Genomic DNA, 25099 nt, shown 5'->3' on the forward strand with positions numbered 1-25099 from the left:
AGCGTGGCGAGTGGCGGCGGTACGCACTCTCCGACCTTTTCATACCCTCACTATCCACGTCGGTGTGGAGTTGATTTTAGATAGCGTGGCCAGCGCAGCGAGCCCGGTGAGGGGACACTGATTACTTTACATGTATTCCGGGTCCGCTCGCCTTAAAATAGTCCCAACATATTTCACACTGCTAACCTTTGTAACCACCTGTAATGGTTCATCCTTATATGTACTGGATTGTTTATATAATCTACACTTTGTGGCATGAAACACATTCGAAAATAATATCGCTTTTTAGTCAAAATGTACTCAACTAATGTTCAAAAAAATAGTGTTTATTAATGTAAACATTTAAAACTAAAATATCTCAATCACTTCCCAAAATGTATTTGAATTAACAGCATTTTTATTTTTAAAGAATTGTTTAAGAAAGCATTGTTTTTCAAAAGTACAATAAGCCCAACAAATGGTTATTAATCATACTGGGGATTAATCTTTTCTTTTCATTTGATTCATTGCAGATACTTCCATGATATAAGTAGTTAATCGTCTGTGAGTCTTCTTTAGCACAAGAGCCCCCTTCAATTTGGAAGAATAGAACTTATTAAGAAGCAGAATACAGACATTTGGTACTAACAGGAGAGGCAGCAACTGAAGTTTGAATGCAGGACACTTAATGAGCTGTTCTGAGGGATTCCCAGACTCTACTACTGTAAGAACAGCAATGCTATAGTTGCTCAATCAGCCGCTTACTCCATAAGACACTCATTTACATAGCCTGACTCTCAGTAACTCCCACAAGACTGTATACCATGACGGTGGCAATGGATGCTTTATAACGCACTGTCCATTCACCAAGTGATGCAAGATTTCAAAATCGGATTTGGGGTCTGAAGTGCATCTGCTTTGTAGCATTATTACTCATTCCAGTTTTTAGCATCCATTTAGACTTCATCTTTTGTACATACTGCATATCCCGTCCATGCTGGCGAGCGATACCTGTGCAGGGAAGAAGACGAGATTTACAGAATTATCTATCTATATATATATCTATATATATATCTATATATATATCTATATATATATATATATATATCTCTATATATATCTCTATATATATATATATATATATATATATATATCTATATATATATATATATATATATATATATATATATATCTATATATATCTATATATATATCTATATATATATCTATCTATATATCTATATATTATATATATCTATATATATATCATTCAGCACTTTGGAATCCTGGTATCCACATCCGGTTTAGCTCCTGCTTGCCTGATTTTCCTGTTACCCTGTTTTGTGGAAACTTGGGATAATCAATTCCCCCTAAAACCAACTCACCTGACTTGGAATACACTGAACAGCCAGTATTTATTGCTATACCTGATCATCAGGGGATTGCGAGTTGATTCTTCATTTGGGAAATCTGGTCCCTTAATTGCAAGAATCCTATCCACGAAATTTGCTTTCGTGTGAAATCTGTCTGTACAAATCTGCTATAATGCCCCTGAGGAAGTCAAGTTTTTGGCGAAACGCATTGGGCTACCGACATCTTGCAGAAGACACTTTTGAATAAAAGTTGTTTTTTTAAAAACATTTTATTGTAACTCATTGAAGTATTATTTGTGATTGTAATTTGAGGCGCACTCTGAACTCCCTTCTATCTATATATCTATATATATATATAGACAGCGGGGGGCTGCGGCACTCTCTCGGACTTATTCAGCAAGGAAGCTCACACAGACAAGCAGGTGGCCGACGTTTCGGATTTAATTCCGTTTTCAAGGCAGGGACATTCAAACACTTTACAAAACATACCTTTATGTGTTCACACCGGACCACCTCCATGACTCTCCTCCCACCGGCTGCCTCTGCTTCCGCTCAACTTCCTGAGTGGTCAGTCACATGACAGGACTCAAAGACGTCTCACATCCGGATTCTCCACTCTGAGGTGACAGTTGCCTAGCATCGCAGACGCTGAGGGGACGTGAAGGCTACCGGGGAAACACAAAAACAAAATCAGTGACAATCAAGTGCAAGTGCATAAATATACAGACTGTACTAAAGGTGGCAACGTCAATATAGGCACCATAGAAGCACAAAACGATTTAAAGGACCAGGGCAATTAATTAGAAGAGGAATGGAGTTAAAGAAACATATTATAAGTTAATTGTTCATTCAGGCCCTTAGGTCTAACGGTATCCAAGTGGAATATCCACTTAGTTTCCAATTGCAGAAGTCTCCTTCCTCTAAGTGGATATTCCACTTGGATACCGTTAGACCTAAGGGTCTGAATGAACAATTAACTTATAATATGTTTCTTTAACTCCATTCCTCTTCTAATCAATTGCCCTGGTCCTTTAAATCGTTTTGTGCTTCTATGGTGCCTATATTGACGTTGCCACCTTTAGTACAGTCTGTATATTTATGCACTTGCACTTGATTGTCACTGATTTTGTTTTTGTGTTTCCCCGGTAGCCTTCACGTCCCCTCAGCGTCTGCGTTGCTAGGCAACTGTCACCTCCGAGTGGAGAATCCGGATGTGAGACGTCTTTGAGTCCTGTCATGTGACTGACCACTCAGGAAGTTGAGCGGCAGCAGAGGCAGCCGGTGGGAGGAGAGTCATAAAGGTGGTCCGGTGTGAACACATAAAGGTATGTTTTGTAAAGTGTTTGAATGTCCCTGCCTTGAAAACGGAATTAAATCCGAAACGTCGGCCACCTGCTTGTCTGTGTGAGCTTCCTTGCTGAATAAGTCCGAGAGAGTGCCGCAGCCCCCCGCTGTCTACAAATTTATTTATGCACTGCACCCCGGCTATTGCTGTCCTGGAAGCGAGGAGTGCCCACATATATATATATATATATATATATATATATATATATATATATATATATATATATATATATATATATATATATATATATATATATATATATATATATATATATATAGGCTGCATAGTGTGTTATATTTTCTTACAGGTTAATTCCAGAATAAAAAAAAGGTTTTTCTTTAGTTTCACGGCAGCAGCATGGCCGCCCGCTACTTCCTGGTTCGGTGCTCGGCAAACTTTCTAAAATAAAGTCCATGCCAAAGTGAATAGTTCATACCACCACTATCAACGTTGGCATGGAGCTGATTTTAGATAGTGTGGCGAGCGTAGCGAGCCACCGAGCCTGTAGCGTGGGCCGAGCGTAGCGAGCCCCGCAAGGGGACACAGATGCTGCTGCGACTGAGACGCTGCCACCGTGAAACTAAACAAGTACCTAAAAAAAAAAAAATTATGTAAATAAATATAAATATAAATTATGATTATATAATAGAGGTATATATGCCCTTTATAAGAAAGGGTTATATAGTAGTGCTGAAGTAAACATTGAAACAGTTACTAGTAAGGTCAACATTATGTGTTATGCTGGGTACACATCTGAGCGAACCACCAACCGACTGTACCACCGACCTATTCAGTAAGATATACACACTTAGCAATCGACTGTTATATCTGACCAGACGGTAGATTTGCCCACCCAGTTGTGAGATCATTGATAGGAACTGCATAACAAGTCGATCAGAGGGTCTCCCGTTCATACATATAGATTTACAGGTAGATATCTGTATTGGCTGCGATGCAGGTAGGGAGGCCAATAATGGAATTTGGATCAACGGTATCCTTGAATTAAGGCCCCAAATTGCTGGGAGTTTGGGATAAGTTAACTATTTACTAAGTGTCATCCTTCATTTGATCAACATCTCTTTAAATATTAATATTCTATTTTTTTAAAGTTTTATCGATGTTTCATAGGTTTCAGAAAGACCTAGAATTCTTTGTAAGCAAACAGAGTAAGCAGTTGTGATCTGATATTTGAACTTACCTGTCCCTCCAGTCCACCCCAGAGCCTTGTATTGCTGTAAGACCCGGCCCACTGCTTTTTGGTTTTTGGAAACCACTACAGCTCTTGACAAACCAAATCTTTGTTTGTAGTATTTCATCAGTGAGCGATGGCCAACTCTAGCACCTGTCAGAAAAAAAGTTCCCTAATGTTAAAGGAAATAACTTTTAAAAGAACATTTTCTCCAACTGCCATAAAGCTCAAATTTGGCTGAAATGTCTGTTTTTGTTTCATTATAATGACCTAGCAATAGCCTCTGTGGACAGCTTAGAGCATTATCGTACCGGTTTTCTGGCTTTGCATTTTTTTTAAAATGCTGATTACTGTAATGATTACGGCAACAGACTACAAATCCATCAGCCAGTACTTTCATGCATCCAATAGCAGCACATAACTCGGCTTGTATTTCTACTGAGACATGATCATCGAGATGTATGCAGCACTGCTGTGTCAGCTCCTATTGTATCCTGCTCAAAACAAACTGCTGCATAATGGCATAAGTGCTGCAGCAAATGTCTGTTATCAAGAGCAAGCAAATGTAGAAAAATAGTACTCAAAGACAAATATGTGACGTGAAGGTAAGGTACAATTTTTGATAGAATTTATTGCTTTCACCATGAACATTTATGGATTATCTGCTAGATCACACATGCACCAATAAATAAATAAAAATATATATTATGTGTACACACACACACACACACACACACACATATACATTTGTGTTAAAGGGGTAATTCCAGAGAATAGCAACATCACATGTGAAAGTAGAATACACATCTTAGTAAATTTCCCCCTGGGTGTCTTCTCCCCACCTCAAACTCAATATTTCCAAAACGGAATTACTTATATAGGATGCGGTCAATATCACGGTGGTCAAAATCCCGGCGCCGGAATCCTGACCGCCGAAATCCCTCCGTGGGTGTCCACGAGACCCAAAGAGGGAGAATAAAATAGCGTGCCGAGCGTAGTGAGGTACCGTGCCCGCTGTGCGGCGATCCACACCACACCACACACACCCCCCACCCCCCCCCCACCCCCCGTCGGGATTTAGGCGGTTAGGATTCCGGTGTCGGGATTATGACCGCCGGGATTCCATACCGAATCCACTTATATTCCCACCAGATAAGAACCGTTACCATCCTGAGATCGCCATCACTTTTGACAACTCGACAATCTACCCTACCCCACAAGCTCGTTGCCTAGGGGTCATCCTCAACTCTGAACTGTCCTTTGTTCCCCACATTCAATCTGTCACCAAATCATGTTACATGCATCTAAAAAACATATCCAAAATACGACCCTCTCACACACAAGACACTACTAAATCCCTTATCCACGCACTCATTATATCCCATTATGATTATGATTATTGGAATAGTCTCCTAAGAGCTATTTCACACACTCCGGCTCCTGCCGGACGGCGAAATCCCGCACGGCCAAAAGTCGTGCCGTGCAAAGTAGTCGTCAGCCATATCCCACCACTGGAAGGGACAGCTGCCGGGCTGTGGCCATCCCCTCCATTCTAAACTGGTCTTCCCAAGAACAGACTCTCGCCACTGCAATCCATTCTAAATGCTGCTGCTAGGCTGATCTTCCTAGCAAGACGCTCATCATCGGCTGATCCGCTCTGCCATTCCCTCAATTGGTTACCTGTGTTTTACCGTATTCAATATAAAACACTTCTACTCGCATAGAAAGCTATTAACCATACTGCACCAGCATGTATCTCTTTACTTATCTCAAAATATCTCCCATATGGACCACTCCGCTCTGCACAAGATCTGTGTCTCTCTTCTGCACAGATCACTAGCTCCCATTCACTATTACAGGACTTTCATCTGGCTGCTCCCATCCTATGAATGCCCTTCCACGCACAATAAGACTCTCCACTAGCCTCCAAACTGTCAAGCGTTCCCTGATATCTCACCTCTTTAGGCAAGCCTATCATATGCATAACCTTCTGAGGCACTTATGTATTATATTGGTTTCCCTTCTGGACCTACAAGCTATGCTTTAACTGGTGCCTGTCCTTGTGTTTCCCGCCTATGTCCCTATAGATTGTAAGCTTGCAGCAGGGCTCTCCTACCTCCAAGTCTGTCTGTTGTTACCCAGTTTGTTTTATATCTGTTTACAATTGTAAAGCGCAATGGAATCTGCTGCGCTTTATAAGAAACTGTAAATAAACTACCATTTTACAGGCTAGGTTTGAAAAATGACATTGAGGAGCCAAACGGTTGGTTGTTTATCGCTTTTCAAAGCTTAGTACATCTCACCCAGAGAGAACCTATGTCTGCTGCTACTTTCTCCAGTCCAGTTACACCTGGCAATGTCCACTATACGGATCCAGTCATAAAGATCATCAATAATTGTTATATATCCCATCAGTACATCTAACCATTTGTCAAGTACTGGATGTACAATACCTTGATTGTGGCATGTATGGTAAGGACTGTCCCCTTGTGCATCCATTATGCGACAAACATTGTGTTTTGCTTGGCTTATGACCAAGACTTAAGGGGCATACACACTGAGCAATTTAGTGCCATTTTCTAAGCAATCTAAGAAAGCACAGATCTCTCCGTGTGTATGCCCCAAGCGATTACTATGCACGGTCCTGCACGTCGCTATTGCCTGCTAACTAAGTCAGTGCCTGCAGTCAAAATATAGTCAAATTTCTTAGCAAGTTACTGCAAATCTCTGTGTACAGAATGAGAGATAGTGATTGAGATCTCTCATTCTGAACCACTATCCGGCTTTTTTGTTTTCTTAAGCAAAATTGCTTAGCACAACTCACGGCATGTGTATGTGCTCTCCATGGGTGATCTGGACACAGGGAAATCACCTACTCTAAATACAGTAGCTTAGCATACATCTCTACGTGTGTGCCCCCTCAGTCACTTTTACTCTGAAGACCTCAAGAATAGGGTGGCATACCCTAGCGTAAAACAACATAACCTATAGCTATTAACCCTTTGAGTGCCAGGTAAATTTGACAAAATAGGTGTGAAAACTGCCAAGCAAACATTTTTATTCATTATAATGACCTTTAATGTTTACCTTATATATGGTTTTTATTTTAGTTTATATAACAAATGTGAGCGACGCTTGCATTTTTAGCGGATATTTAGCAAATCTCTCACAGATGTTGGCACTCAAAGGGTTCATACTACCTTCTCTCACATAAGATCAAAGCCATTTGTTTATTCTAATAATATACTACATATTACAGCACGATCTAAGCTGGTCATACTGGCATATGTAGTTCCATAAAAGCTGGAGGGCTGATGTTGAATACTGCTGCTCTATTTAGTCATGAAAACAGAAGGGTACTTATGTATTATCTGGGCTCCCATGTTAAATGCACCCCATTTTTTCATACCCCTACTATCCAACTATGCATGGAGTTGACTTTATATAGTGTGGCGAGCGCATCGAGCCACCGTGCCCGAAGCGTGGCGAGCCCCGCGAGGGGATGTGGTCTCATAAGAAAATCGGGAGCCCAGATATTACATAAGTACCAACAGAAGAGCCTTAAAGATCGCAGATGTGTGTCAGATGTAGGACAGTGAGCTGTCGCGAAAACCCACACATCTGATCACACAGCATTAACTGTATAAGATAATTGGTTAACCTTTGGTCAGGTGCAATGTTCGAAGTCACATAAACGGGCGTAATAAGCACAATAGGCACAACCTAACAACATTTCTATGGGGTTAAAACAAATTGAATGAATAGTTAATGGAAAACAGTGGCATTATTATTATTTAAAGAAAGTTATCCTGGCCGTAATAAAACTTTGCTACATTTTATATCAACACCAAGAAATTATAGAAGAAATGTGCCTGGTAGATCACTTTGTTCACTTGTGTAAGGTTGAAACAAAACCGGACTATACGCTATCAAACGTCATAGACAGCTACACTACACCACGAGTTGCACGGTCTACTAGGAGAGAAGGCGTGCGAAAATAAATGGTGCCTATTAGATTAGTAAAATATATAACATACAACATGTAACCTTTCATTTACTAAAAGGCTGTTATAACAAAAGGTCAGCTAGTAAAAACAACAACAGATAGATAGATAGATAGATAGATAGATAGATAGATAGATAGATAGGACACACATTTACCCCTTTTGTGTGGTGATTGCTAATTAAATTCGGTACTTGTGTATTTTGGCGGCGCCCACGATGAGGATCGCGTCCATCGTGTGTGAAAAATCGGGTCCATCGCGTCGCGTCGTGTGCATTAACATGGCACACGACCAATGTTCCCTCTAATTTTCCGAAGGCTGTGTGCGGCTAAAGATTTTGGCTGTGCAACTTTGGAATTAAATTTACATTTTTGTGCGTCACTTATATATAACTGGAAAACGACATTCAGCATTTGTGTTAACTTTACTTCAAAATGATATTAAACATTGAAACATACAAAATACAGTACACAATGTCGTTATTGGGTGAAACACACATTAATTGAGTCCACAACTGCAAAAAGGGACCACTGCTGCTTTGTGCGCTCAGTTGTAGTGTCTGTGCACACGCTCTTCAAGGTGTGTGCGCGTGCACGTGCGCACAGCTTAGAGGGAACACTGCACACGACGCGACCGACGCGACGGACGCGATTTCTCCATAGGCTTCAATGTTAAAATATTTAAACATTGAAATCGTGTCGGTCGCGTCGGTCTTGTGCCATTATAATGGCACAAGATAAGATGGACTTGATAAAGTCCATTTTACATGGAATAAAATGGGAAATGGGCCAATATGGCCCATTTCTCATTGTATATGTCCCCGTCATGTCCAAATATAACTGCCCCCCCATTGTGAGCGGCACCCCAGTATTGACGTCAACCCGAAGCGTGGCGAGCGCAGCGAGCCCGCGAGGGGCGGCGGTGCGCGTCCTCCGACCTTTTCATACCCCTACTATCCACGTCGGCGTGGAGTTGAGAATAGAATAGTGTGGCGATTGCAGCGAGCCAGCGAGCCCGAAGCGTGGCGAGCGCAGCGAGCCCCGCGAGGGGACGCGGACACCTGTGAAGCCCGCGTGGGGACGCGGATACCTGTGAAGGTATCCGCGTCCGCTCGCCACGCTTCGGGCTCGGTGGCTCGCTGCGCTCGCCACACTATTCTATTCTCAACTCCACGCCGACGTGGATAGTAGGGGTATGAAAAGGTCGTAGGACGCGTACCGCCGCCCCTCGCGGGCTCGCCACGCTTCGGGTTGGCGTCAATACTGGGGTGCCGCTGACAATGGGGGCCATTTATATTTGGACATGACGGGGCCATATACAATGAGAAATGGGCCATATTGGCCCATTTCCCATTGTTTTCTATGTTAGATGGACTTTATCAACTACATTTGATCTTGTGCCATTATAATGGCACAAGTCCGACGCGACCGACAGTATTTCAATGTTAAAAATATTTTAACATTGAAGCCTATGGAGAAATCGTGTCGGTCGCGTTGGTCGCGTCGTGTGCCTTAACTTTAAGGCACGCGACGCGATGGACCCGATTTCTCCATCGGGTTCAATGTTAAAAATATTTTAACATTGAAGCCTATGGAGAAATCGCGTCCATCTCGTCGCGTCGTGTGCCTTAAAGTTAAGGCACACGATGCCCGCGACGGGCGCCGCCAAAATACACAAGTACCTTAAATTCTAACATTCTCTGTATTTCCCAACAAGGAAGCTTCATTCAAACCTGAAACCAATAGTTAATGGAACATCTCTGCTAAAATGAACCCAGTATTATTTCCTCTATATAATTTGAAATCAATAGATGTTGCTTATTCCAAAACGGTCTCACTAGCATTTTCCCTTTCAGGTTCAACAATGACCACAAATTCTTATTATTAATATTCATATAGAATATTTAGGAATATAAATGTTTCTACATATCTACAGTCACTTCTGTCCAACTTTCCTTCAGTTAAAATCCTTCTATATTTTTTGGTGCAATAAATAAACCATCTGTGTTTAGCATCACCTACCAGATGGCAGGACCAACTCCATTGTATCCTCATCATAATCCAAATTCTTCTCATCTGGCAGACCCTTGTCAGTCATTTCTACATCTTCCCCATCTTTGGGACTCGGATAACTGGTCCTGTTTCACAAGAACAGAAATTAAAGTCTTCAGAAGATGTCACACGTGTTAATATGGGGAAGAAAAGTCTAATTTATCTGAATAGAGCATGACATTCCAATAAAGTACAGATACAATTACACATATCAGGGACACACTGCAGTGCTGAAAACTGCATGTAATCCATCCCTAATGCAGTGTATGCACGGTCCCATTTACTGTACAACATTCTAGCAGCTCTTCAATATTTCCTGAGAACAGAGTCTACACTTTACCAAGCATTTTATGCTTTTAAATGTCCCATTACTAATTAATGTAAGGAAATTAGATGTAAAATACCCCAGGAGAAGTGTCTACTTTTAAACAAAGAAGAAGACATCTGTAATTTGCTTTCCTTGATTAACAAACATCTTTATTTTAATATAAATTCATCATTACACGTAGAACTGTCCACTACTAAAACAAAGCCTAAAAAGATAATTTCTATGAGAATTGGGGAGGAGAGTGTGCACAGTACAATAACAGAAAGGTGAAATAATCCCATCTTTTCCATCATTTATTCATACCTAAAGTCATAGAAGTCGGCAAACTCCAGAGCAGCATCCCCGTCAGTGAACAGCTTGCAGTGACTCTTGTCATTCATGTGAGCCTGAACAGACTCTGTAGTGTAAAAGGATTTTCCCCTTTCATTGCACCATAGGCATATCTTCCCAACACCAACCTTCTCACCTATAGAATTAGAAAAGAAGTGAAAATACAGATTAAGGTCTGCAAAACCCCACACATCATGCAATTACAGACTATTTACATAACAAGTACATAACAAAATGCCACTAACCACCACCATAAATACATGCAAACCCAATACCAAAATGCATCTTGAAACATTTACAAATATGTATACCAAATCCAAATTTAAACCTTTTATTGACACCTGTCAGATGTATCTGCTTCAAAAATGCCAGTGTTGCTCACAGTTGTTATATAAATTTAAATAAAAAATGTTATGTAGAAAAAAGACTATTTCCTATACAAGGTAACAATACAGGTCATTATGACAGCTAAAAAGGTTTGCTTGGCAATTATCACACCTATTTTGACAAATTCCCTTGGCACTCAAAGGGTTAATGAACTGAACCACTACTAGGCATTACAGATCTAAATATGATACATCATGTAACTGGGATGCTTGTAGTTAACTAAATCTTTAAACCATTCTCTACTATGCCTCCATTGGTTTCAATCTGGGACAGTTGTTGCTTAATATAACTGAAATTGCCACTAAGGGGTATCCGCATGGTAGGTCGGCAGTTAATAAGTAGGCACCATATGGTCAACATGGTAAAAAGTTTGATACAAACAGAATGTCGACATGGTTATGGTTGATATAGTTGACACATGTACAGGTCGGCATGAGTTTTTTTTATTTTATTTTTTTTTGGGGGGGGGGGGGGGGGGGAATTCTCATTTGTTCTGAACATTTTCATATTTAATCATCCACGTGGACCCAGATTTGGACCCAGATTTGGAACGAGCATGGCGAGAAAAGCAAGCCATGTGAGGGCGCGTTATACACACGCTCAGAGGTCCACAGTGACAACAAAACATGAAAGACTAATGTTCACCTTTTGCTTCTGTTGACATAGACATCAAGGACCTAATACATCACACTCGTCACTGGGGCAGTACTGATGTGAATTATTACTGATTGCACATAGTCTTTATAGTGTTAGTAGCATGCTGCCTTTATATAAATAAAACAATACATAAGGAATAATGTAATTTAAGTCAGAACATTTTTTTTGTTAATTAGCAAATTGAACATATAATACTACCTAAGTAGCGAATGAGACCCTGAAGATCCTGGAGATACTCTATGTCAGGAATGAAGAAGCTATGGACGTTGGTCATATGAGCAATGCTTTTCACCAGAGAACGGGAATGGTGAGGGCAAAACAAGCAGTCTGTTATAGGAATAGCCCCAGCAGGGGAGTCGCTCTCCGGAGCAGGAGCAGCAGCTGCAGAAGTGCCTTCATCTGCTCCATCACCATCTTCCATCTCCCCATCGCTATCTTCTTCATCATCTTCTGAATCCATGTCTTCCCAATCTGTAAAAATACACAATATATGTAAGCAGAGTTTAAAAAAAAAAAAAGTTTACAACGTATGAGAAATATATTTTTCATTATTACAATTAAATATATCATACTTATGGATCTGTGGTTTGCTTTGGTAAATCTTTCCTAGTGTAAGGTGACATGACTTGGAAATAGAAGCAGCAGACTAATCAGAATACCAATTTCCAAATGACTTTTGGTACACGCACACACGCACGCTTACTATTTATTAAAATACAGTGCTAGAAGATTGCGGTTTTGTCCACAAAACTAATTACACAATGGGGTTATTCTGGTTTACTCGGAAAGGCACAATCACTCTCTAACGGACAAAAGCATGTGCACTGCAGGTGGAGCTGATGTAACAGGTGCAGAGAGAGTTCGATTTGGGTGAGGGGTGTACTTCAAACATATCTATATCAGTGTAAAAATAAAGCAGCCAGTATTTATCCTGCACAGAAACAATAAAACACCCAAATTTAACTCTCTCTGCACACATTACATCTGCCCCACCTGCAGTGCACATGGTTTTGTCCATTAGAGAGTGATTGTGTCTTTCCGAGTGAATCAAATAAACCCCAATATGTGGATGCTGTTCACATCATGGATTTCGAGAGAGTCATGCAGTGGCAAATGACAAAAGACTTGGGCATACAGGCATCTTTAGGTCTGTCCCCTCTGTTTTATTATTGATAAGAGAACAGAGGAGAGAAATTCAGACAAAAACATCATTGATCTAGTGAGACCGCTTACAAAATGCCCCTTCATCGCTACATGCGTAGGGGCTATAGCGATAGTGATGCAAAGCCCCTTGTGTCGCGATCGCCCAGCGATTAATATCCAGCATGCTGAATAAATCTAGTATCACTGGGCAGGGCCAGTGTTCCTGACAGATTGCTCAGCACACAGCGCTGACAAAACGCTGTGCAGTGCTGTGTGCTGAGCGATCACATTGCACATAGTAGGCCCCTTCAGTAATATGTAATAAGAAAAAAAAAATAGGATTTTAATACCTACCGGTAAATCCTTTTCACAAAGTTCATATGGGATACTGAGGTCTCAATACATTGGGGAATAGAGGACAGGAGACAGGCACACAAATTTCTCCAACCAGGGTGTGCTGGCTCCTCCCCTCTACTTCCCTTTCACTAGCCAGTTAAGGAAACTGTGCCCGAAGGATAAACGTATGTGAGGTAGGTTTAAAAGTGAACAATAAATGTGGTGAGATTCGCACCAGAACACCACAACAAACATACTTAACTAAATTTAGTTAACCCCATTATCATAACATTATATCAGAACACCGTCACCATCTTCCAGATGAGGTACTTCAACTCTGTTGAATCCAAAAGGTTCAAACCATGTTGACTGAAGGAAGGCCAAGACCACTTCCATGTCCCAAGGTGAGGTTGGGGCTGTATACGCAGGACTCCTTGTAAGAATGTCTGAACTTCAGGAAATGCAGCCAACTTCTTCTGGAAGAAGATAGAAAGGGCCGACACCTGAACTTTTAAAGGACCCCAGACGGAGGCCCAAGTCTAGGCCCGTCTGCAAAAAATGCAGAAACTGTTCCAGTTTGAAATCCGCTGGTGGAAAACTCAACTTTTCACACCATGCCACGTATCTATGCCAAATCTTATGATAGTGTGACCGACCTCCTGGCCTGGGTCATCGTAGTAATGACTAAGGAATTAAATTCCTTTTGAGCCTAGATCTGCCGCTCAACTTCCAGGCCGTTAAACAAAGCCACCCTAAGTCCTGGTAGATGAAGGCGCCTTGAACCAGAAGATCCCTTCTGAGAGGCAGTTGCAACAGTGGTTATACTAGCATGTTTAGAAGACTTGCATACCACGCCCTCTGAGGCCAGTCTGGGGCTATCAGGATTGCCTCCACCCTTTGGCTTCAGATTCTCTTTAATACTCTTCCCAACAGCGGGAAAGGAGGGAACAGGTACACCAAATCGTACAACCACGTTTTAGTCAGAGCATCTACCGTCTCTGCCTGGGGATCTCTTGTCCTCGAGTTGTACTTGTTGACCTTCTTGTTTACTCTGGAGGCCATCAGGTCTATCTGTGGCACTCCCCATAGATCTACAATGGTCACAAAAACATGGGGATGCAGTCCCCATTCCCCAGGGTGAAGGTTGTGGTGGCTGAGAAAGTCCGCTTCCCAGTTGTCCACCCCAGGAATTAAGATAGCAGATATTGCCACTACGTGAAGCTCCGTCCAGGCAAGGATCTTGGTGGCTTCCCTCATGTAGGCACTGCTCTTTGTCCCCTCCTTGCCGGTTTATATATACAGGGGTCGTTGCGTTGTCCGAATGGACCTGGATCACCTGATGTTGCAGGAGAGAGTGAGCCTGCAATAGACCGTAATAGACTGCTCTCAGATCTAAGTTGTTGATGTGGAGCTGAGTTTCCAAGGGTGACCATTTTCCTTGAAACTGCACCCACTGTTTCACTGCCCCCCAGCCTAGGAGGCTGGCGCCCATTGTCAACAGAATCCAGTCCTGGATTCCGAATCTCCGTCCCACAAGGAGGTTTGGAGAGTGGAGCCACCACTGTAGAGTGTGTCTTGCCTGAGCTGACAGGCTGATTAACCTGTGCATGTGGACGTGTGATCCGGAGCACTAGCTCAATAGGTCCCACTGGAACACTCTGGAGTGGAATCTCCCAAACTGAATTGCCTCGAATTGCATAGGTAGACTGACACCTTCTCTGTGGTCAGCACTTCCAACAGCAACCGTTGGAGTGCAGTTATTTTTTCTTCTGGGAGAAGCACCCTCCTCTCCACCGTATCCAATATCATCCCCTAGAATTGGAGACGCTGGGTAGGCACTAGAGAGGACTTGGGTATGTTCAGTATCCACCCATGGTCCAACAGTGAACATCTGGTGGTCTCTATCGCTCCTGACTCCGCTTTTAGGAGCAGGTTGTCCAAGTATGGAATTATATTTATCCCCTGGGTCCTCAGAAGGAACATCATCTCCGCCATCACCTTGGTGAAAACGCGTGGAGAGATGGAAATGCCAAATGGTAGGGCCTGAAACTGGAACTGTTTGTCCAGTATGGCAAACCTTAAATATTCCTGGTGTGGACCCAACACCGGTACGTGAAGGTAGGCATCCTTCACGTCGATGGATACCAGGAATTCTTCCTCCTCCAACCCTGCATTGACCGCCCGTAAGGATTCCATTTGGAATTTGAAGACCCGAAGATTCAAGGATTTTAAATTTAGGGTCGGTCTGACCGAGCCATCCGGCTTCTGTACCATGAATAGGTTGGAGAAGTATCCCTGGCTCCTTTCCAGTGCCGGTACAGGTATAACTACCTGTGTGAAATAATATCCCTGACCCAAGGGTCGAGGGATGATGCATCCCACCCGATACTGCCATGGCTGAGTTACGCGCATTAATGGCACCTAGTTGTTTTTGCGCCTCACACAACATCCTAGCTGTATCTTGGATGTGACGCTGCTTTTCAGCTACCATAATCACATCCATGTCACCCAGCAACCCTTCTTGTATCTGGTTGGCCCATGTAAATACAGCCTTAGCCATCCAGCAACTAGCAAGCACTGGGCACTGAGATGCGCCACTCGCCGTGTAAATAGCTTTAACTGTGCTATCTAGCTTTCTATCGACTGTATCCTTTAAGGTCGAAGCCCACGGGACCGGGAGCATCACTTTCTTAGATAAGCGGGACACCGAAGCGTCCAAAACTGGAGGCTCCTCACACGCCTTCCTACCCGCAGGTACGAAGGGGAAGAAAGATTTAAAAAGCTTAGACAATTGGAAACGTTTTTCAGGGTTTTTCCAGGCTGCTTTGAATACATCCTCCAAATCAGCCTGTTCTGGGAACACTGTGTCTTGCCTCCTATGTGAAACAAAGTTTCTGGCTTGTGAAAGACCACGAAGCTGTGGAGAAGCACTGCTGAGCTGTGGTGACATACATTGCTCGATGTAGAATTATTTTGTTGCTGCAAATCATACAGGTTCTTTTTCTCACTATATTGGAGAATATAATCACCCCCTTGACACACTTCAAACACACTTAGTACACAACTAAGTTAATGTCAGACAGATAGTAGCTAAGTGTTTGCTCTATCACATATCTATATAGACATACAGTGTGCACAATGCTTAAAGAGTAGTGGAGGGAACTCAGAGGTATATGGGGACACCAGCACCCTGCAAACCTAGTCCTCTAGATAGAAGGACTGGTAACAATATGCATGTGCATGTGCATAAAATATATATATGCACCAAAGTGGCTGCTAGACACAGAAGCGTTATACAGCGCTATACTTGCTGTCTCTGCTGTCAGAATCTCTCTCTCCCAAAGGCTGCACCGCTGACGAGTGATTTCTGCTGCTGTAATGGCGTCCACAGCATGAGAAGAAGCAATCTACAGGCGCACTCAGGTCCCACTCTGAGCTAAGCCCCTCCCTTCTCATGGCGCCTGGGCTATACTTATATTTATACTGGCGCCCTGTTACAAAAAATTTACAACATAGCGGAACCTGCCCTGGTGGTCCAGTGGCAGCCCCTGACATCCAGTGTCAGCAGGGTTGTCAGCGGTCCTTTTGCAGGGACACCGCTGCCGCCATCTTTCCGCACATGAACCGGGGTACCCCACTGTGGGGACCCCGGCTAACACTCACCACAGATGACTTAAGGCTCAGCCAGGGGTGTGATGCATGCTGGGGGTGTGCGCGCTGCAGTGCAATGCCCGCGGTAACAAGCACCCACTCAGGTCAGTGGACCTGCAGCAGTGATCAGTTCAGCACCTTAAGCCAGCAACTGTCCCTTCCCCCAGTTTCCCTCAAAGCAGGGAAACTGTATAGCCCAAACAGCAACCCCAAAATAACAAAGTACCATATATACTCGAGTATAAGCCTACTTTTTCAGAACATTTTTTATGCTGAAAAAGCCCCCCTCGGCTTATACTCGAGTGAGGGTCCCACTTGAGTCAATACGTTTTTCCCAGTTTTTTTATGTAAAATTAGGTGCCTCGGCTTATATTCGGGTCGATTTATACTCGAGTATATACAGTAAATGAAAGAAAAGCTCTCTGGGGCTCCAGGAGTGTGCATCCTCTCCTGAACCCAACTTACATATGTAGGTAGCTTATCCTTACTGTAGACTTTTTCAAATATGTAAGTAACCTTCAAGTGCAAAAAGTAAAGAGATTCCATTTGCTTAAGACAATATTAGAGGGATTAATGAGGATTGTGTAAAATATTTGGTCGATCGCTAATGGTCGACAGTGAATCGGTTGACACCTAAATATTAGGGTGAAAACGCCCCAACAATCTGAATGCTTGCTGTCCCTGTTCCTTTTTAGCATAGAAACTGTGCAAAATATTTTTAGTGGTCCACCTCCACACACAAAAATTGTCTGTATCTTGGTACTAAAGCAGGTGTATTGTATTATACAAAACAACTAACTTTTGCAAAACTAAGCCAACTTTTGTATGTGTGCCATGAATGCATGTCTTACATTGATATAAGAACATAACAAAGAAGGGGAACAGCATGAAGCCTCATCGCAATGGAACAAATGCTTTTGTTCCACATGATATACTCAAGAGCAACTCGTCTAAAGAGGACTCCAGCACTGCAGGCAATCTATACAAAAGCTGTGATAGTTGAATCAGGAGGTGATATCAAAAAGGTGTCTGCATCATACTCCACAGCAGATAGAGCACGTTGTGAGGTTGGGAAGCAAATACTGTAGCTAGTTCACTTTGAGAAAACTGGGTTGCTCCAATGCTTGCCACTCTGCATTGGGACTCAAAACATAGGTCTTCTCTGTCGAACCAAAAGGTCAATGAAGAACGCCTTACTATTGTGGTTGGGGATCAAAGACATTTGAAACTACTTGGTGTTCCATCTTATCAACCTGGCTCTGATCGAAGACCAGGAGATATCATTGCTGAACTTACAGTTGATCTTCTGGAATCATGGGGCTGTGCCGATTCTATTGTCAACATGATATTTGACACTACAGCATCCAATACAGGCCACAACACATGTGTGACAATTCAGCAAAAACTTGGAAGATCTCTTCTTTGGTCACCGTGTCAACATCATATTGGAGAGGTTATTCTCATGTGTTTGATGGTCTAAAAATTGAAGTGGCCAGATGTCACTGTTTTTACTTGCTTTCGTGAAAACTTCACATATTTGTCTCGTGACAGTGATGAAATGCTCAGAAGACTTGATCACAATGCATTTATTGAAGAAGCCCAAAGAATCATACAAGACCTCAAGGATTCTGCAGTGAAGTTAGCAAATAATGAATTGATACTGCATAGAGAGGACTACCAGGAAGATATTGAATTATGTCTTGCTTTTCTGGATGGACATGAAGCCTTCCAAGCAATCAGGTGCTTTGCACAAGGCCAGATGGATGGCAAATGTTGTATTGTATTATATTGTTATCTTCAGGGGTGGGCCACATAAATACGATCTCAGATTCTTCAAAATGTGTATGCAATAATATCCTTAACAATTCTAAAAAATGTAGCATGAGAACAAATCATTTTTCTTACTTTTAAAAATTCATGGGGCGTTTGAAACACCCTACTAAATATGATCAACATACTCTTTGTCAACATTGTCAGACACCGGCAAATGATCAAAGTGAACATGGTCAACGCATGAAAAGGTTGACACGTTTTCCAAGATTTTTTTTATTTTATAACGGACTTGTTCATACTGTACCATTCCAGTGGACATGGAGGGAGAAGCATGGTGAGCACAGCGAGCCATGTTAGGGGACGCGGTACACTTATACATTTCCCATGTCAAAACAGACACAATTTTTTGGGGAAAACTCATGTTTCATGTCTCAGCCATGTCAAGATTTTGCTTGCGTCCACCTTCTGTTAATGTCGACCTACAGTATGTCGATGATTTTTATGTGTCAACCTACTCACTGTCCACCATTTCTGGTCAACCTAGAGATTGCCGACCTAGACATTGCCTACCATTTATACCACAACCGTGTAGAATATACTACTTTCCAGAATGCCCGAAAATATTTCAGGCAGAGCTGTGAAAAATTTCTGGTCATGCCACCGATATGTAGGTGTGCGCCAGTGGTGCCTCCAGTGCTGTACCATCCATCAGTAGCCCAAGCCCCCCCCCCCCCCCCCCCCCCCCCTTAAAGGATGGTGATCCAGTACCAGACAAAATTATTTATGGTGATTGTGATAGGCAAAACCAATTTTGATAGACATAAAATATGGACTAACAGCAGCACAACAATGTCCACTGCCATAAAGCTAAACCCAAGGATGATAGGCATCAAGGATGATAGAACGTGCTTAATTGAACTATTTTTTTTTATAAGTTTCTCATGGAATAGGAGTGTCAAGAACATTCGGATACTGTGGGGTGCTATGTTTCAGGAAAGTTTGTGAACAACTAACCTATATTGTTTACACAAAAATATAGTCATATTAAATGTCTTAATATGCCTAGATTTGTCCAAATTGGTTACAAATAAAGAGATTTGAAGATAAAGAGTAAAGCTGCATACACATATATACAATCCCTGTTTTCTTGCAAGCGTTCGATCGACCATACACGCGACCGACCGTCCACAAACACCAGCCAATACTGGCGTAAACACACACTGGCCTTGTATGTGCAGTGTTCCATGTTCTCACCTTAGCCCAAAAACATGATTGTAGGTTAACGAACTTCTGACAAAGATGTACCCTAGTATGTGTATGTTTTCTTGGTAGAGAAGACTGTCCAACTGGATCAGGACAAATGTGATATATTAAATGAGAACAAAGATTAGTGGATCATCCTCTGGAGCAGTAGCTGATATCGTCTCAACACCTGATGGAGAAACAGCAGAGTGGGATCTCCTAAGCCAGGGGTAGCCAACGCCAGTCCTCGAAAGCTACCAACAGTTCACGTTTTCTAGATCACCTAGCTGGGACACAGTTGCACTCAATAATGACTGACACATTATAAATGATCCACAGGTGAAGCTAATTACTTCACTTGTGATTCTGTGAGAAGACCTGGAAAACGTGCACTGTTGGTAGCTCTCGAGGAGAACACTACATCGGATATTTAAAGATACCTTTATGGGAGAGACCTATACCTGCACATTGTGAGTTGGGGTACAAAACCCTTAAAGATACCTTTATAGGCTTCACTAAATAGTTATTGATGTGAGTATGGTACGCAAGCTTTTCGCGTCTATTTGGTGGAAGAAGACCCCTCACATCCCCCACATATTTTGCACTGGGGTGTCAAGAATTCAACCATTTTATCTTCTCTATTTTATGTTTACATTCATGTGGTTCCACACATGTGGGGAAATCATCTGTGAAGAATAAGTGCCATATTCCCTGAAGTGAACCCTGGATTCCACAATCTAAGGGAAGTAGCGTTTTATACCCCGTTCTCACTGCCACAAAAACCCGGGTATTTCCCGGGGCAAGCTGAAAATTCCCGTGTCCTGTCTCAGTGTGAAAGGGTCTTTGTGAAATTCCCGGGTGTTATGCCCCTGGAATAACACGCGGGTTTTTTGCAGGGTTTTTCCTGGGTAATACACGGGTGTATGGCAGTGTGAACAGCACAGACCCGGGTTTTTCACACAAAAACGAGCTCATTGGGGGATGTAATCAGGTGATGTGTGACATCTTTAGCCAGCTAATAAAAGCTGCTCTTAAACAGCCTATCACAGCAATTTGTACAAATTTCCCAACACCCAATCAAAGCTGCTATTACATTCCACACACTTGTTAGAAGGCAGACCATGGAAAGCAATGTGAAAGGGGTAGACACAGGAATTTTTGGGTCTGAGGTGCAGTGTGAAGGGGGTCTGTTGAGCTCACAAGCTCTGTGCCCCCCAAAAAATCCGCCAAGAAAAACCCGGGATTTTGCAGGGGCTGCAATGAACGCAGCATTATTCATTTTTTTTATTTATTCAAAGCGATTCATATTGTCTCCACCTGAAATTTTGAGTGGTGATATATTAAATATCTACATCAACGATTAATCTAGTGTTGTTACATAAAGAAGAATAATTGCATTTGGTCAGAATTGTAAGAGAAGCTGAAAAACACATACTAAACTAGAACAAGCTTGTATTATTAATAGGTCAATGATTTTTATCAACAAAATGTAGCAAAAACACAAAACTATGTATTACCTTCCTCTTCCTCCATAGAATCTGTTGTATCCTCCTGAGATGCAATTTTCAGGGCTTGCTGTTCATACCACTGCAATCTGGGTGGTTTATCAGGCCTTTCTGGTTTGCCAGAACATGAAGCCACATCACTTTCCTGACCAATGTTGGGCTTCTTGTTGGGAGAGGACGAGGGCTGAGCTTTGATAGCCTGCTGGATAGCAGCATTCATGGCATCCTTGTCTATGCTCTCCGCAGTCAGACCTTTCTCAATGTTCTTTTCATTCAGCATCTCAACTTTTTTAGTTATTGCTTCTGCTGCCTTCTTCTCCAATTCCAAGTGTTTTTTGGACTTCAGATGGTTTTCATAGGCATTGAATGTGGAAAACCTTTTGCTGCAAGCTGTGCAGTAAGTGGCCGTTTCCTTGCTCTGCTCCGTCGCCACGGCCCTCTGGGCCAACACACGCTCTTGAAAGTTCTCTGCGGTCACCGGAGGCATGTCGGCCACTTTCCTCTTCAGATTGTACCTGTGCCAGTCAGTCTTGTAGTGAGCTCTCTGGATATCTGGATCTGTGAAGGCCACTCGGCATGAAATGCAGGTGTAAGATGCCATTTTTACACAAGCCTCTCACTGCCGTTTCTGGAAAATAACCCAATATTCAGATTATTGGCATGAGTACTGCTGTACGAGGCAGCCAATTCTCAGAGTCATGCATACACAGACAGCTATACTATTAAAGATCAAATGATAATGGTTCTCCTCTTTGCCCACATGCAGTGCCGAGTGTAACTATTGTAACCATTGTAAGAAACGGACAATGAAACGGATCAGGAAGGTCCTGAACACTGTATCATCTAGTGCCTGCAACCACAGGTAATTACAGTAATCTGTTTAACAGGTAATCTGGTGACGTCTCAGCCTGACCTCTGATCACCACTTGTTCAGTCAGCGTTACAATACAAATTCCCTTTTTATTCTGTTCTCCAGAGTGTGCAGATGTAGGACTGTATAGATACACATGGCTTCATGCCATTACACGAAGGCAGCAGTTCTCAAACTGTGGGTCCTGGCCCCAAAGTGGATCCTGACCTTCACATCATGGGGTCACGACTCCATGTTGCTGACCATCAAGCTGATAACTTTTCTAATCTCAGTCGGTGAGTCAAGGAGTCTGAGAAATCTGTTGAATTGTCTGTTATTTTAGACTCCTCACATCATTTTGTGCCTCCACAATGCTGCCATGTACACATATGATGTGATGACCTTCTGCATCAACTTGCTGTGGTCCTGTAACTACTTTTATTGTCATAGGGGTCCCGGAGCAAAATAGTTTGAGGACCTCTGCACTAAGGGAAGGCTATTTTATTCCACATGGGATGTCTACTGTACTCCCAATCCACAGTATTATCAGGAGGCAGCAGGGTTATTACCCCAATACACCATGCTCTTCTGTCAGCGAGTGTTCACGGTTATACATGTATGTGCCAGGTCAGTGTGTGTGTGTATATAACAATGTATAGGGCACTAGATCATCTTACAGGAGACAGGCATACTTAATACAAATATATCGTTCTAGGGTGCTGCCATGTGTTAGCGAGGAAGTTACCCCCACACAGCGCTGGCGGTAGGACACCCGGAGGGGGAGGTGGGGCTGGGGCGACGCGGGGCGCAGTGTGTTCCTGATGGGAAATAACTGGTGGCGCTGCTGCTCCCGTCTCCGCTACACGGAGAACTTAGAATACCGCAAACCCGCAATCACAGGGATCCATACTCACTCAGCAACACCTCTGTCACGTTTTACAGGCTCCACTTCCTGCCTCCGGAACACGCACATCCGACAGACTTGCTCCGGAGAAGTCGTGCTGCTATGACGAGTGACGCATGATCCTCCATCTTGGATTCGGGCAGTTGAACTTGATAATTCTATCTATTACGTTTCTGCTTGAGCTCTTCCGCCCCCTGCTGGCTATATCAGAGAACAATCATCATCTAAGCTATTATTGTATGTATGTATGTATGTATGTATGTATGAATTATTATTATTATTATTATTCTTTTATTAATTATAATAATTAATATTATCATTGATTAAGCTCAGTGAAGTAATAAAGTGCCTGGTACTTTACCGCCGGCCAATCAACACCTACCTGTCATTTTTCAAACCCAGCCTGTAACTTCACAGTTCGGAGCTGATTGGCCTGTGAAAAAGTACCAGCCACATTAACACTTCACCAAGCTTAATAAATTTGCCCTCTTTCCAGAATTCACAATATGAAACAAAAAGCTGAAAGCTCGATCCTCAGATAAGTTCAGGCAGATTCTAGGTATAGTTAATCAGAATCAGCTTTATTGGGCAGGTATACTTGCGTATACTAGGAATTTGATTTGGATTGCTGTGCAACAGCCAGTTAGATACAGCTAAACAGTGACAGTACAGATATACAAACATATACAGGTATACGCATACGCATACTTGCCTACCTTAAGGGCCCCATACATCAGCAATTAATTGTGACAATTTTCAGATATGGAGATGATTGCCACAATTAATTTTAGATGTGTGGGCTCCCCCTTTTGGCAATCACAATCAAAATCGCCAATCGATTGCTTAATCAGGTTTTTAAACATGCTTAATAATCTGGTATTATCTGCAGATCTTTTTTAGATGTGTGGGCATTCCCAATTCGTCTTCTTCATCTATTTACATTAGGAACAGCTGAAATGACCATCGATTGGGGCAATTTCCAGATATGAAGATGCAATCTTTAGATGGAAAAATCTGCCGATCACTGAAATAAATCTGTAATGTGTGGGCAAGTCAGATAGATTGTAAAATCCATTTATCTGGCCAAAATATCCCTATATCTGAAAATCCATAAATTGTGATTGCTGACACAACCTCTGGCCGTCGTGCATCCTGCGCTCGGCACTCCCTTCCTCCAGCCTCCTCCTTGCTGCATGCTGCGCTCGGTGCTCGCTTCTTGCCTCCTCTGCCTTCCCGCTCTCCTACTCCGCCACCGTCACGCCACTGCTCCAGAGGCCCGGGGGATTTTGTACATGCTTTCATCGCATTGCATCGCATTGCATGCACAACACATGCACAAGGCATGTGATGCGATGCGTGCTATTTAAGTACAAAACGGATCTGATAAGTGGACCATGTGTGGGCACCTTAAGTTTTTCTGAGAGTATATTCCAAAAGCTGTGACTCCCCCCTTTCTGTCAACACTAGCGGCTTGTCTCTATCATGCCCAGAACCAGAGATATCAACCTTCCAGCAGCCGGTCCCTGCTCCAGCTCCAAACGTCTGGTGTACAGTTTTATATTTTTGTCAATGGATTGCTCTAGCTCCTGATCTCTGATCCCCAAGTTTCCAGCACCTCCTGAAAGTTGGGACTCTAGATTTTTATACTATTGAAGGCTAAGAAAGCTATTTCCAGATAATGGCGATATCTGCAGTCAAACAAGCTGCCCTTCCTCCAGAAAATGACGAATAACTCCATTATTCAACCCTCCCCTGCGTATAAAACACCCCCTACCTCCCTGGAAGTCATTTACAAGGGACCCGTCATTTAGTGCCCCCTTCCACACGATAGTGTTCACCCTCCCACCACCTGTGCAGTAAAGGAGTAATTAGCAGAAGTTACTGCTCCAGGTCCTACATGTTGAATGGAAGATAGAGCACCCCCTGCCTCCCGTGGGACGTCAAAGCTTCTGCTGATAGCACCCCCCACCCCTAGGTGGGGAGAATGGGTAAGGGCCCCAGTGCATTGCTTTGCCCAGGGGCCCACACTGCTGTTAAGACGGCCCTGTCGGG

The 25099-nt window shown here is 42.8% G+C and overlaps 1 protein-coding gene across 1 annotated transcript; it reads right to left on the reverse strand.

The window, feature by feature from the left end:
• Positions 1-310: 310 nt before the first annotated feature.
• Positions 311-23195, reverse strand: ZNF622 (zinc finger protein 622). The gene is made up of 7 exons (XM_083188104.1): positions 23058-23195; positions 21306-21921; positions 11842-12114; positions 10573-10735; positions 9912-10027; positions 3896-4039; positions 311-990 (listed from the first exon to the last, which is right to left on the reverse strand). Exons 2-7 carry the CDS (start codon positions 21892-21894, stop codon positions 863-865), a joined length of 1413 nt encoding a protein of 470 aa, XP_083044230.1. The 5' UTR covers positions 21895-21921; positions 23058-23195; the 3' UTR covers positions 311-862.
• Positions 23196-25099: the final 1904 nt, after the last annotated feature.

Source organism: Crinia signifera, chromosome 5 (assembly GCF_055691185.1).
Source record: "Crinia signifera chromosome 5, ASM5569118v1, whole genome shotgun sequence".
Classification (NCBI taxonomy): Eukaryota; Metazoa; Chordata; class Amphibia; order Anura; family Myobatrachidae; genus Crinia; species Crinia signifera.

Excerpts from the sequence above, each read along its gene's own strand:
- ZNF622 (XM_083188104.1), bottom strand. The coding sequence starts at position 21,894 with ATGGCATCTTACACCTGCATTTCATGCCGAGTGGCCTTCACAGATCCA. Across the intron at positions 10,028-10,572 it reads GCCGACTTCTATGACTTTAG|GACCAGTTATCCGAGTCCCA; the intron begins GTATGAATAAAT and ends CTTGTGAAACAG. Across the intron at positions 991-3,895 it reads GGGGTGGACTGGAGGGACAG|GTATCGCTCGCCAGCATGGA; the intron begins GTAAGTTCAAAT and ends TTCCCTGCACAG.